The following is a 15697-nucleotide window of genomic DNA, read 5'->3' on the forward strand; positions in this document are numbered from 1 at the left end:
GCTTATGTGCTGATATGTTATATTTCCACCCTGCTGGAATTCCTTTTGTAGATTTCAGTATCTGTAAACAAAAACAAAATAATATACAATAAAACCCTGATGCACATGTCAGTACCCCCACTGTTTATGTAAAATGCAAAGCAATAAATTGTAGTCAGGAAAGCGTGGCGCTAAGCTGCTGAAACCACCCTTGAGCCTGGTAACTGTGTGTACCTTACTGCTTGAGTTTTTTATCGCTCCAAAAAACTACGCGCAGCGTACACGTGCACTAAACTGAACGCGCACGCCAGTGTTAATGCAGCTATGGTCGCAGAGTGCTGTCCTTGGCGACTTTTAGCAAAATTTAGAACAGTTTCAGGATCCGCTTTAGCGTGGCAGCCAGGAAATCATAACAGCTCCCGTGTGCAGCTGGTATATTTTTCATCCTTGACTTGCCTTTTCTGCACTGAAAAGCCGATAATAGATGACACTAGGAAATGCCCCCGTCATACGCCTTGTGAGTGCGTGCAGCTGACTTTTCTGACTGAAGAGCCTGTTCTGTTGATTAAATAAAAAAAAGTGAACACTATGATAAATATGGCACTTTGTGCTAGCCATTTCGGACCTCTGCTGCGTAAAAAAAAAAGCTATTCGTGAAGCAGAGGTGAATGGGGTAGGCACATGTGTGCCTCAAACGCAGGAAACCGGGGTATTTCAAGCTACAAAGAGTACCGATCTGAAGGACGAACCTTTGCATATTGCTGCTGCACTGTTTCCATTTTAGGAGTTTGGAAAACGGCTTCGCCATGCCCGGCAGTCCGGATGTCCGCCGCTACATTTTACGCTAGCGAGCTAATTCCAGCTTCCACACTTTCCACACCTAGCAGCTTTGGTCCCCAAGACCTTGGTCCAGATATCTGCATCCAATGCTACAAAGCACAGTGGTCCTTCGGCAGGCTTTGCTATTTTAATGCCTCGAGAAGACCTGTGAAAAAAAAAAACGGAAAAGCAAAAATATTCGTCCCAATCGTATAAATACACGGCAGAAAGCACCGTGAAACAACTGCCGTATTCTGCGTTTCAGGGAGACATATCAGTTCGTGCACCTCATCTTCTGCCATGGCTGCTGTTATCTTTGTCCTGGCTCTTCTGATGCCGGCTGCCCTGGGAGCCAGCTCTTGTAAGATGCTTGGTTTTCTGCTAATCTCCTCTAACTGCCGTTTGCTGTCCCCAGAGCTTCTATTTCTCATATTCATTATTTTCTTGTGCCATCTTGAGCGTCGTTTCTGCTATGTTTCATTCTGTTATTGTCGAATAGCGCCATATTTAATGTTCTGCTAGTTGTCACACCTCGGTTACTGTATGTATAAGTTCTTCCTCAAAGAGGCCATTGGTTATCCCATAGGAATTAGGTGTCAATACTTTTGTTTTTGTCTTGGCGTTTGTATTTCTGTAAGCGAGCAGCGCAGTGCTCTTTTTGTCTTCAAAGTATTTAAGAATATTCTTCAAATCCTAAAAGCCGTTAGCAATTTTTTAGTTCTCCACTTTGTTTTCCAGCGACCATGCATCCAGTGGCATCCCGACTTGTAACTGAGCAGAAAATGTGCAAGACCATGCACTCGCACCGCACTTCACACTTTAACGAAGCGCATGCATGAGTGAATAATAATAAAAAAAAGTAAAAGACCGCTTCATATTCTAGAATGCACACAACCAGCACGAATCAACCGATTCTACGGCTGAAAAAACAAAACCACTTCACCGGCCGCCTAGAAACCACAATACAGCATAAGTGCCGTAAAGAGCTTGCGATTCTGATTTGGCTGCATACAACAGGCACACGCAGCACGAATGCAAACAAGGGGAGACAGAAAATGCCGTGGTTGTGTTTGCGTCTAACGTTTCGTTCTGTCGCCTGTTTCGCGCTGTTTTAATTATGAAGCTCTTCATATTCTTGACTACGCCCACCGAGCTGAGGAAAAAAACTGCTCTCGTTCTTTCTTCTAAAGATAACACTGCCATGGATGCTAGAGGAGCTCCGCCACACAAAGTAGAAACAGTCCTCCTGAGTTCTTTACTTCTGAGAAAGGCTGTTCCCACCGAAACTTACGGGTTTAGGTTGTCCATGCGCAGTGGGTGCTAGCCAGGGAGTTTTCATCTAAAGCACATATTTGTTTCGCTTCATAAAATTGTAGTGTGCTCCTCTCCCTGAAATATTTTAGGGCCCATTGTATAGAGAATACTAGCCTGTTGACTACTGCTTCCGCAAAGAACGCGCAAATAGAGAACCCCAGATGCTGATAGTAGCCTCATCAATGGTAGTTCTCTGCCGGTAGCTCTTTGGCAGCATTACTGTTATGTATTCTACGACCCTTCTGCTTTGCAGCCGGTTGCCTCACAGCTACTCTGCCGGGCATCTTGGACCTTGGAACGGTATGTACAGCAGCAGCAGTATATTTCCGGTGCTATATTACTCCGTCCTGGGCCCGAATAATAGAAACTGGAATATTATGCCTGTCTTCGTACACGTTCGGACAGCATCACCGGTATTGGGCGCTGGTTTCGAAGTCATTGTGGAGGAATTTTTTTCCAATATGATAGCTGCAACCTATTATCCTTTTGCTATTACACCATGACCACCTCCTGCCAGCAAAGCTCAGATCTACAAGGATTTATTGTGACCAAGGATCTCTAACTCGGGAAACCAAGTTGAAAATAATGACTTGGATAACCTCAGGCTGGAGAGAAATATTCTCAAGGACAGTTTACTTTCACCTTTTCTTCTTACTAAAGCTATGGCGGCTCCATGGCAGCTTTTATATTTTCGGCTCCCAAGGAAACTCTCGCGAGTGAGTGCCGACGTGTACAGGTTCAAGAGAGGCCCATGAACATGGCGAAAATCTAATGTAATGCAATCAAGGTCAAATGAAGGTCAATGGTGTTCACCGCCGTGGCGCGATGGTGGCCACCGGCCGCGGCACGCAACGGCGTGAAAGTGCAAGTAGTATTGCTTTCGCAATAAAACACGCCGTGCAGAAGTAGTGGCTAGGCTGCCTCGGCTTAAGTGTCGGCTGTCGCCGACAATAAAAAATATACCCATTAAGCGCCCCCTTGGGGGTGAGAATTCCTAGCATCTCTCCTTGCCGCTGCAAGCAGAGATGCTAGGAGACATCTAAGCCGCTGCAAGTTTTGCGAATTGCAGTGACGACAGGATAGGTGCTCAGCGTTGGGAGAAATTGTCGAGGCGATCTGAGGGGGAATGAGAAATGAGAGCTGACTTCAAAATCGAGTGTGCTACGCAGCGTACGCGTGCGTTTTTATCCGGGAACGGAACAGAGAATTACCTCAGCTGTCTAAGGAGACCTTAGATAGTGTCGAAAGAATGATTGCAGCTGATGTGTACTTCATTCAAGATTTATTTACACATGTAGTAATTAGTAGAAACTACTTTTCTAATACCTTTAAGCTTCCTGTGAACAAACATAAAATACTAAGAAAAGTAGAGCCGTTTAAACTTCCCAAGATATATACACACTATGGAAAAAGGTGCCGCATGTTCTATATCCCCTTCCTTTTTAACCAGCTTCCAACAAAAATACTATCATTGCAGACTATCAAAGAGGTCAAATCACAAGTAAAATCCTGGCTAGTTACGTCTAGAACCTTAAAAACGGTACATTGACATCATGGCTCGAAACACTCTGAAGGTCTTGTTGAAATGTGTTATGAAGCACGGTTGCTTTTTTTGTTGTTGTTGTTGGTGCATCCTCATAATCTATTTATTTAACCTACTTTTTCAGTGTGTACAAGTGTGATTGTTGTTCCTCTCAATATATGTTTTTGTTTCTTTTTTTTTCTTTTATATAGCAAACCATGTAATTTTGTCTGTACTGAGTCTGCACTTTGTTTGATTGCCGTGGCCCGCCCACAAGCGCCCTGTCTTACGCTTCCGCGGGCACACATACTTCCATGTGTAAATATGACAAAATAAATATGTATGTATGTATGAATACACAACGGAAGACTTCACCAGTTACCGCGTTTCCGGTGCATTCACGCTAGAACTTTGTCTTCTTTGATAGATTGGCATCTGACCCCCTAAGCCTGCTAACTAAGTGCGAAATTGAATTTACTTGCAGTGCCTCGGGACATCCGTGGACCTGTGCACCGGAACTGTGGTAAGCTTCCCTTTCTCGCATAAACCTTGAGCGGTGGCGTAGCTCACCACCGGTGCTGAGTGTGAGGCCCGGCAAAGGGCAGCCATCTTGTCCGCGCTATTATCAGCTGTTGAAGACCATTATCAGTGTCATTCCCCCGAACGGCTACATTCGCGCACGGTAAATCGGAAAATCAAATAAACGTCTTTCTCTTTTTTTGTCACTCATTTTTGCCGTGATATAACTGCATTTGTCTGAACGTGAGAGAAAGAGAAAACACATCAAGAAAAATCACAGCAGTTTACAAGACTGAACTTTGTATTCATTCCTTGAGAAAGGAAATTGGCGAGTTAAAGGGAAGACGGAAAGTGAGAACTAAGCTTATAAAAATAGTACAGGGCCATCGCGAAAGGATACCGACAGCAGTTAAAGCGAGTAGTACTTTTTTAACCGACTTTCATTGCCTCAGGAAAAAGAGCTGGTACGTAATGATGGCTAAAAAAAACGAACGGTTAAATAAACGAAAAAAGATTGGCCTCAGAGCGATGATGCAGTAGCTGCTGTAAAAGCGCGGAGTTGTTTCTAACAAGCCTTCTATGTTGGCTAAAGCGATGCCTTCATGCTGTTACCATTCAGCAATGGCTGGCTTCAGGGTGCGACTTCTGCAGTAAATATCCAAGCAGTGGCATTGTGGCATGAACGTAATATATGACGTTTTGTTCCTGCGTTTTCTTGGTTTCACAGGAGGACATCATCGGGTTCCTTGGAAATCTGGTGCAGGTGGGTGTGCGCAAAACTTTCCATCATCACTTTTTCTCATCTCGATAACGTGGTCAAAAAAGCTTTACGAGGTCTCCGACTTCGTTTTTGAAAGTAACCAAAACCTTTGCAATGCCATAACTCTAGGTTACCTCGCTGGGATAAGCGAATACGTGTTCCTTCCCCACATGCGCCTATTGTAGGGAATGCACTATAGCTATTGTTATCTTTTATTTGCGCAGTTTACCGAAACTGGCCCACTCTTCGTTTTCAGTAACACACTTAAACTATGCTGTTGCATGTCTGGCCCACTACGAATAAAGGCGAAATGAAAGTTCTGTTGTAGTGGGGACATAAGCTAGCAAGGGCTTTCTAACAAATGATACCGTGACGGCTGCGTTTTTTATCATTTGAGTTTTTCCGAGACATAGATTTTATGATATCAGCCAAGTATTTCCCTTCTAATGATGCTATTGCCTCATTTCAGTGCCTGATCACAGCGCTGACGAGCATTAACGTTGTGGGCGCCGTGTCTGCTTTGCTCGACATCATCACCCTCGTGCTCAGCCTTCTTGGCTTGGGTGAGTGAAAGACAACTTGTTCTACTCGGTTCATGCTGTGCATCAAGATTGCAAGAATACCACTGAGTTTACAGTGGTGCAGAGGGCACAGTAAATACCTTGACCAGCTGTTTTTTTTATGTCGCGCAGTTGCCATGTGGCATAAGGAGTGGCTGTGCGAGTGCTATTGTCTTGTCGTTACGTAATATACGTGCATTAACCGGAGAACCAGTTTAACCCTAAACAACGTGGTAGAAAACACAACGATGTGTTTGAGCACTTTCTCTCTTCATGATTCTGCGCAGCAATATTGTAAAATTTTAAACTAGGCCCTGCTGAGTTACTCGAAGATAACAAATGCTTTGTTGAGCCAACTTGCTTTTGCATTTTAAAAAATGGTAACATAAAATAAGACTTTGTTTTATCTCGAGTGTTCGTCGCAAAAGCAATATCAAGTTTAAAAATCCCGAACAGCTAATAACAGGCAATTCTCTAGAATACAAATTGATGGAATAGCTAGAAACAATTAATTTATTCTTGTTCTCGCCTCTGGTACCGCCAAGAAGCTTGTTGAAAGCTTCGGAACTAATGCTTAGGTGCAACATTCATGTGTGCTTCCAGAAAATTTTTGGTTTCAACCCGCTATTAGTAGATGCAGAAACGAATGTCTCCTGCTATTGCACTGTTTTCACAAAACGAACGTAAATTTACCAAATACGCTTCATAGCGTAAAGAGGAGAAAAAATTGCGAGCAAATATTTTCAACAAATCAGTGTCCTGTTACGCCAAAAAATTTAATTATTGTTTATCCCACACGGCCTCCTTAGAACTGTTAATTTTGCGGAGCTTCGACTAAATATTCTAACGTTGCCGGAGCCAGTTGCTAGGCGCTGCTAGACAGCTTCCACTCAAGGTTTAGTATTCTATGGTATGGTAAGGTATGGTACAGCAAGGTATCCCTTAGCGAAAACTAGTACGTTTGGAATATTTGGTGGGCTATATAAACTGTATATTAAACATATTTAATTTTCATGAATGCTCTAAGGAGGAGGAGGAGGATATAGAAGAGGAAAGGCAGGGAGGTTAACCGAAAGAATAATCGGTTTGCTACCCTACACGGGGGGAAAGGAGTGAGGGGATAAAAAAAATGAAAGAGAAAGGAGAGTAACAGAAAATTGAAGTCACTCTAAAACGTCACTGTTCCTTAAAGTCAGAGCCTATCGTGCAGGCCAGAAGTTCTCAAGAAGCGCTAAAATAGGGAGAAAATACGTTCCAGAAATTTTATGCTTGGTATTCGAAATATATTCTTAAAATGTGCCAAAAATACCTCACTTAAAGCATACTCCAATCAATTTTCAAGTACATGAAAAAATATGCATGCAGTTTTAGCATCTTGTCAATGTATTAAAAGTGTACTTTCGTAAATATGAAATTATTTCATCCAAAGTATACTTCAATTTCAACAAACGAGAAGTCCTAAACGTATTTGCAGCCCACTTCTAGCTGCCGTTGAACAGTCGAGGGCTCGAAATCGCGTTTCGGGAAATGGCATTTGCATGTTATCAATGTATTTGAAGTGTACTCCCGTAAATACGGCATTATTTCGTCCAAAGAATGCTTAAATTTTAGCAAATTGGGAGTCCGCATAAGCATATTTACAGCACACCTCAAGCTGCCGTTGAACAATCTAATGATCGAAATTGAGTTGCGGGAAAACGCATTTTGGTGTTGGCAGTGTATTTAAAGTGTACTTTCGTAAATACGCAATTAATCCATCCAAAGTATACTTCAATTCTAACATATGGAAATGCCCATTTATGGAGACAGGGTGAACATATTTGCATTATGCTTCAAGCTACCATGGAACAATCTAGTGCTCTAAATCACGGTCCAGGGAACAGTGAAAGCTCGTCTTTTTCTCACGTCCTTTCGGTTATGGTAACTTTTAGCAGGAAGGTAATCACCACTTATTTACACTAAACGCAAAGAACGGGATAGGGTTATACTGTAAAAGGGGCCTTGGGTATTTCCGGGCCCGAATATGCCAGCGAAAAGGACCCTGACTGGCAAGGCAGACCGGTTCCCTTAGACGCCCGTGTATATGTTGATTGATAGTTCGACTCCTGACCTGTGCCTGACACAAGTTTAAACTAGCAATTCGATTCTATACCGCCCCCAGATTCGAACGCGACCAATGGGGCACATCTGCAATAATTTGAGGGCCCACAGTCTTTGCGAAAAAAAAAAAAAACGCCTCACCAGGCAAGACATTGCGTCGCTCTCGGTGGGTATACATAAGGCAAGCCAAGTATGCTATTTCTCGGATAATAAGGGGTGTCTGTCCTCACTTCGGCGAGCGCGGCTTCGGCCGCTTATCTGTTTTTTCAGCAGCGTCCGCTCCGGCGGACGCAGTTGTCTCTGCGACGCCCGTCTTTTCTTTCCTTTTTCTCTTTCCTTTCATCTTTTAACTCTCGTCTATCTGCACGTGGCAGCGGCGGTGGCTTGGCTGGAGCCAGTAGGCAGGCCCGTGCAATTTCCTTTTCATCCTTCTCTCGGTCACAACAACATTTCTCCGAGCACTTCCTGTTTTCTGCGTCACTTTCGTTATGATTAGCTGTGTGTAGGTATTTTTGCCATTCCCTATTCGTGACGTGACTTATAATCTGGTTTGGTCTGGTTTGGTTAATGGGGTTTAACGTCCCAAAGCGACTCAGGCTATGAGAGACGCCGTAGTGAAGGGCTCCGGAAATTTGGACCACCTGGGGTTCTTTAACGTGCACTGTCATCGCACAGTACACGGGCCTCTAGAATTTCTCTTCCAAAGAAATTCCGCCGCCGTGGCCGGGATCGAACCCGCGTCTTTTGGGTCAGCAGCCGAGCACCATAACCACTGAGCCACCGCGGCGGCATGACTTAAAATCCCTTACGGTTATTCTGTTCGGCGGTTCTGTTTGGCGGTTGAAGCATTAGCCCGTCTCATTCTGATAAGCCGAGCACTAGACCTCTTTTAAGCCCAAGTGAATATACTTTTCATGTATTAAATATACATTTTTAGTCTATTTCTATGTATTTAATGCAAATTTTTAGTATATTTTTATGGCATTATAAACATGCTAAGCGGGAAAAAATGTACTTTTCACGTATTTTTAAGAACGTTGAAAATATTATTCCTTGTATACTTATAAAGCAATCGTATTGCAGTCCAAGCATAGGGACAAAAAATGCGAAATAAATATGAAATGTATGCAATATGTTTCAAATGCATTTTTAGCACATCCTCTTTTTCGCTAAGGTATGGCACGTCATGGTAACGTACGGTTTGGTATGGCACGGACGGATAAGGTACGGAACGGTATTAATGGTTCGGTGCAGTAAAGCATGGTATTCTATGGTCGGACACGGTGGGACATGCTGCGGTTTTATATGCTACAGTATGCTACGGAATGATATATGTATGATATATATATATATGATATATATGTGTATTGTCAATGAACGTCACATCTAATTTGTGAGCCACAAAGAGGAGACGATTTTGAGACATGTCTTCCAGAGGCAGTTTCAGAAGTATCACTATAAAAATCTGTGGGGCACCTTTTGAACAGCAGGGAGGAATAAGCGCCCTACAACCTGCTAGCCCTTTCTTTATCAGCATTTACAGCGTGAAGCGTCCGCAGGGATATTTAAATTGGAGGAAAAAATTATGTGTAACACTTGATAACAACGCACCGTGACTGACGTTTTTCTTCAGGTGCGCTCAATCCATCTCAAGACAAGGATATCTTTCCAATATCTCTGATCACGCCTATTTCGCGCCCGCGCCGCCTAGACACCAGATGCGTACTGTCAGAGCTAAAGAAATAATAAGAGATTGCAGTGTCTGCCGTATGCATCACTGCAGCCTACTGCGATACCTTAAAACTGAAGTATGGAGATCCTGTACCATGCAACATATACTTCCTGGAACCGAAATCTAGTCGTTAATGAAAGAGGTGAAATAAACACTCGGACAGAGATCCGTGTTATGCGAAATTTCATAACTAATGAAGCCAACAGCATACGCCAAATTTTATATTGTTCTTTCAGAATGTCCGGTCTCGCGTGCATAAAGCAGAGGGAATTTAAAAATGCACAAGAATGGGCAGTGTATTTAATGAGAGGAGGCGATGCACTAGGCCAGGAAATCCAATTCGCAGATCGGACGACCAAAGGTCTCGTAGGTTGACGAAAAATCCATGGAGGCTCAGTATCTGCGGCATTCAGCGGCTGGACAGGAGTCCCCGGGTTTGATTCACGACACAATCACAGCATTTTGATAGAGCGAAAATAAAAAACAAGAGTGCGTTCTGATTTGATCGCAAATTAATGGTTTGAGATACCCCACGCTGCAGAAATTTATCACCAGTCCTCTACGGCGTCATACTTTTAGCATACGGTGTTAATATTGCACGTAAACGCCTCTCAGTTAACTGGGCGGCTAATGGGAGAGTTCGCAAAAATTTGGACGGAGAGATGAGGTTATGAGCTATGCTACAATCCGACGGCAACTGGTGGTAGACAAAAAAAATGACGGCAGGACTTCCGCTTATACTGACCTGTTATCCCTCAAACAGCGCATATCAAGTAGCTGCATAGAAACATGAAGCCATGATTGGCACCAACACCGGACAAAGCAAATAGAACCTACCTTGCAACCGAAAGTACAAGGCAATATAGAAAAGCAGATGGCCACTGACTGTGAGAAACTTTTATAAAATGCAGCTTAAAGCAAGCGGCACAAACTTATTCAGTAGGTGAGGGATGTTTGGAAATTTTTCTTGTCTGCTCAAGTTTTAGCTGTGCATGTCTGGAGATCTCATTGGTGATTAGCGACAGGCTAATCATCAGGCTAATGACTGTGACTCTATGAGAAGTACGTAGACTGCTCAAGAATTATGACCATACCAAAGATTCTGCTAGACCTATGGAAGCTTAGCAGAAATAATGTGAATAAGTGAGACTGTGGCAGATTTGAACGGACTCCACCTTTAATGCTAAAGGTTGAGAAACACTTCATTGTAGTGCCTACATACTTTACCGCTGGATGTTTTAACAGCTGGGGGTATCAATAAATGTGCGCGTATGCTCATAAGCATAATTTGCCTATTTACATTAGATAAAAGAACCCCCATGTCGGCTATCTTAAACCAATTCATTAATAATTATTTATCCCGGTTGTTTGCAGAAGACGCGCCTCAAACATAACAAAGACCGTGATACATTTGCTGCGCTCTTTGCAATGCAGATGTCAGCACTCTTACAAACCTGATTAAGCCACTGTGCGTGGTTTCAAATATTCCCGGATGCACAACCCTTCTCTCCGGAAGCAAGACTTGCTCGCAGCCAATATCTATCAAGCTGCCCGGAAATCTGAACCTCGGGCAGGTGAGCGCTCCTGTTCTTCGCATATGTGTTTTTGCACCAACAGTTGGTACTTGGGTCGTCACTCCGATCATCTCAAGGCCTCATGAGGAGCGCCAGCGCCGCAGCGTCTCCAGATACACGTAGAACAAAGTCGGATGCTTTTCCAGCCGACGTGCAGAACTGCTCACACTGCACTACTGGTGGCATTCTCCAGAGAATGAGTGTAACTTGTCCGTTATTTCTATCTACGGTTTCCTCAAAACTTCGTGATTGGCAATGCACTTGCCCCTGAAAACTACAAAGCAAGAAATAAGCCATTGTGGCAGAGGGACGTGGTGGCCACGAACTCCCGATTTTAGTTTGCAGCAGTCAAGAGGGTAGTATGTTCGCTTCATCGGAACACAGTACACGCCTAAGCCAAACCGCTGAGAACGCAACTCTTTATGTAGTTTAAATCGCGAAATAGGAGTATTTAAATGTCAGTTCTAAATCCTCGAAATTTCATTATTTTGGCACCCCGAAGCATAACCATTAAAAGCGCCTCCACTAACACACCCGTTTTACAGCATTATTTTGAGGAAGCGCGCCCAGAGCCTGTGGCGATGACTTTTTCCAATGCTGTCATTCAAAATCTCGAACGCGAACTAAACTCACGTTCCCACGGCTAAAAGTTACCACTTCTATGGGTGCAGGCAAGCTCCATGAGCAGTTTATTTATCCAATGACTATGTTCAGAGACTTGGAGTTAGGGCTGGTGACGAATATCACACAAGCCTACGTCGGCTACAGGAGCTATTGAGAGCGAACGTGTGGCACTCCAACCTACGCGCCATACACCAGTGCTGCGTATACGATGTCACTTCATACCTCAACCTGTGTTCTGCCTTGCCCCCTAGTAGCTACCATGTAAAATCAGCATCATTATAAACAGCATCCTTTACTCCTTTTCCTCTCATCCGCACGCACCAACCAAGCCATGCATGAAACGTATCGTCGTCTTGTGGTGCAAATAAACTGGCCCCTCCGCGGTGGCTCGGTGATTACTGCGCTCGGCTGCTGGCCCGAAAGACGCGGGTTCGATCCCGGCCGCTGCGGCCCAATTTCGATGGAGGCGAAATTCTAGATGCCCGTGTACAGTCCAGTGTCAGTGCACGTTAAAGAACCCCAGGTGGTCAAAATTTCCGGAGCCCTCCACTGCGGCGTCCGTCATAGCCTGAGTCGCTTTGGGACGTTAAGCCCCAATAAACCAACAAACCAAGCAAATAAACGGAGTCATCAATGTAGAGTTTTTATTGGTTTTGAGCTGTGCCGTGAGGTACTTGAGGTATTCTAGAAGCATCAAAAAGTCTGTGGAAGTGTTGAGAATGTTTCTGATGTTTACAGTATTCCGAGCTTCTGGGATGCCTTTACGGCCCTACATAAAATCTCTAAAATAGCCTTCTGCATGGGCTAATATCATGCATATTACTATGTGGTGCCAGAAAATACAAAGTGCTCAATGGTTAACCACCGTAGAGTTTAATAACTCCCTTTATTTTGGAAAACTCTAAACTAATTTCGCCCAATTCTTTTGTTCCAGTGTCTGGATGACACCTTGCTCCTGTGCCAAAACGGTGATCTCGCCACGGTGAGTCAGTCCAGAAATTTACCATATGAAACGCTAGACACATGGGGCAAACCGGATAGATGAGATGGCACATTTGAATGCAGTTCCGTTGTTGCTTCATCGACCCTTTCGTGATGTGTTTAGGATGTTTAGAAAGCCTAGCCATTGAGAGCTTCGTCGCAAGTGACAGCGATGACGCCACGCATGGTCATGCTTTTCCCACCTATCAAAGCAGATACGCACACCAGCATAGTCTTCAAATGTAATAGTGTCCGGCTGTGGCCGCAAAAAAAAAACCCCTTCCTCAATCTGCAGTTTTTGGGAAGCACAATAAACAACGCAGTTATTCTATCTTGCTTTTGAAATGCTACCAAGGTATGACCATACCCCTTACAATTCGCAAGAACATATGGGGCAAAATTTCAGCTTCGAATGCTGAGGAATAGGGGACTCAATTTTTAGAACCAGTTGGTTAGTTTACCTTGGTAGCGCAGCCTGTAATAAGCGTGAATAGTTGTGTTTTTATAGCTACTTGAAGTAAAACTTTTCCTTCTTCAGGCTATTTCCTCTTACGCGTGCAGTTACCAAAAAAAGGAAAGTACAGCATCTAAATAATAAGCACATACTTTGTTACACAACTGAACTGAGCTTGATGATACAACCTTCGAGCAGTAAACAGGAAAACTGGCAGAAAAAATCAAATCAATATATCTATTCCAATGGCGCTTCTCCTCCACCGCTGACAAGTTTACACGTAGAAATGTTCCAAATGATCCGCCGTGATTCGCAACACCTTCTCCTCATTACATCGGTATTATGCTTGCACATAACATAGTTACAATTTTTCTTGTGTTTTATTTTTCAGGATGAACTTCTTGTGAACCTGGTCAAGGCTGTCGTGGTAAGGCCCCTACAATACAAGTACTGTTCGCGCCCTGAGCATAATTAGGAGTAAAGAAAAAAATGCCTGCACACTCTCCCACATGCAAAATGAGATTCTTAGAGTTCTTAAAATGGGCACTTAACACAAGTTTCGTTTACATAATGGAACAACAGTATTCGCGCAGGATATTTGTGCCACAATGGAACATTTTAAAATGCGTTTACTTAAATATATACGCGGAAATAGTTCACGTTTTCTGCATTTTTACGCGACAAAGCAACACAATATGCTCTGCGGGACGCCATATATTATCGAGTGCTGGGCCATACGCAGATGATGTTTCCATTTTTAATATAACTTCTTCTAAACTATGCTAGAGATGTCTGGCGATATATCAGACTTTCAGACTACCTCTTTCTGCAAACATCGCAACTTATATTCCTGGCGAAAAAAACGTCTAGCGTTTATTATAGGGTTTCCTTAAATCTTTGTGCTTGTTGACATTTAGAACAATAGCATAACGGCATGTTTTCCCTCGCTGTAGTTACAATTTGGAGAAAAAAAGTAATATTCGCCTCTTCGTAACTGTCCTGCGTTTTACCAGCGCCTGACCCAGAGCAAGCCCACGCAAGAAGCTTTTCCGCCCTTTTCCTCATTGCACAGGCCACGCCGTAAAAAGCCACCGCGCTGGCTTAATGCTTGTTGTGCTTGGCAGCTCACTCGAAGGATGCGGGTTCGATCACGGCCACAGCCTGGGTGGCCGCATTTAGATGCAGACAAAATTCTAGAAGCCCGTGTACCCTGCGATGTAGTGCATGTGAAGAACCCCAGGTGGTTGAATTTATGCAGAGCCCTGCACCACGGCGTCTCTTAAAGCCTCAAGCGCTTTGTGGCGTTATATCTCGTAAAAGCGAACAAAACCATTAGGCGGTAAAAGTTCGTATAAAATAGCAATGGAAACATAATGCTACAGGTAGAGCGGCGGTATTTAAAAGCAAGTTCGTGTAATGTCTACTGCTCCGTTACTCGGAACATCCCCAAACATCAAATATAAAATCAAAAGAAGTTTCGAAAAAACTGCATAGCATCTGTCCTCCTCTCGTTTCTAAGCAAACGTTATGTCAGCAATCCATGTATCCATCCACGAAAGAGTAATGCTTCTAGCAGTTCATTTAATTTTTCACACCCTTGATCTAACTCGTTATGAAAAATGGTTACAACTTCCATTCACTATTCTTCAGTCAAATTTCGAATGCAACAGGAGTGGAAAACCTGTATACAGTAAGTTTGGCTGGATACGAAGGTTCTTCTGTCGCGCGCAATTAGCCGCTAAAAGTGAAACATCCGCCCACCGCAGTGCCTGCTGAACACCCTCCTTGGATCGGATCCCGGAAGCCTGATCAACGGTCTTGCCTGCATCGTGGCTGACCTCCTCCAGTCAGCAGCGAGCGCAAACCTGATGCTGAAGCTGCCGCTGGGTGGCCTGTCCGCAAGCATCAGCGTGGCTGCAAAATGTAATCCGAGATCTTAGGCCTAGCGCGCCAAGCATACGCCATTTGAGAGCACCCGTGTCAGATTTTTATCAGTTTACGAAAGTGCGGCGTCGCTGTGAAGAGTGTACCCGCGTGTCCAGCGGGGACAAAGAAACAAAACGCAGACTACGGCTGAAAAAGCGGCCGTTCAAAACCACTGGTGCTTAAGTACACCCACTAAAAAATCTGAAGGGAACGCTCAGCTCACTGTAATGGGGCGAATTAGTATCAACTTTTGAGGGACTTGGTAAACTACAAATCACGCGTGGTCAGGGTGCGTTTCGCAGGCATGTTCATAGCGGACATTCTCCTTTAAAATTGCTTCGCCATCGACTTCGAAGTGTACACAAAATACTTGCGCGTCCACATAATGCCGAAAGCCGACACAAATGCGAAAGCTGCGGCTAAGGATGAACGATTACACTTAAGGTTTAGGTTGATGGGAGTTGAATGGACGGAATTTCCAGCCCCGGTGTACATGCGGCTGGAAACTGCTTCCAGAGAAGAAGGTACCTTGCAATGAGAGCGCGATTATTCGATAAAACAGAGAGAAGTGCGTCTTGCAGTGCTGCCATGATCTAAATATTGTCAAAAGTTCCTCCTTCTGTATACATGTAAAGCACGAATGTTATCCAACCTTTTTTCTCGCCCAATTCGGCTGTTTAGCGGCTGCACAATGGAGCGGCACGCGGTTTGATGCGCTACAGGTTTTCTTCTCAAATTCGCGCCCTTGAGAAGAGTGGAATACGTGGGAGTTTTCTTTACCAACATATACAGATGAGAGGACGTGGCATTGTCTTCTCACTCTCCGCAGCTAT

At 44.0% G+C, this 15697-nt stretch overlaps 1 protein-coding gene across 1 annotated transcript; it reads left to right on the forward strand.

Annotated features, from left to right (window-relative positions):
• The first annotated feature begins 1098 nt into the window (after positions 1–1098).
• LOC149347302 (uncharacterized) lies at positions 1099–14878 on the forward strand. The gene is made up of 9 exons (XM_089541536.1): positions 1099–1159; positions 2366–2412; positions 4119–4157; positions 4881–4916; positions 5383–5476; positions 10740–10879; positions 12438–12485; positions 13330–13365; positions 14705–14878. The coding sequence occupies exons 1-9, from the start codon at positions 1099–1101 to the stop codon at positions 14876–14878; spliced, it is 675 nt and encodes a 224-aa protein (XP_089397662.1).
• The last annotated feature ends 819 nt before the right edge of the window (positions 14879–15697 follow it).

This window comes from Amblyomma mixtum, chromosome 4 (genome assembly GCF_055824585.1).
Source record: "Amblyomma mixtum isolate Tamu chromosome 4, ASM5582458v1, whole genome shotgun sequence".
Lineage (NCBI taxonomy): Eukaryota > Metazoa > Arthropoda > Arachnida > Ixodida > Ixodidae > Amblyomma > Amblyomma mixtum.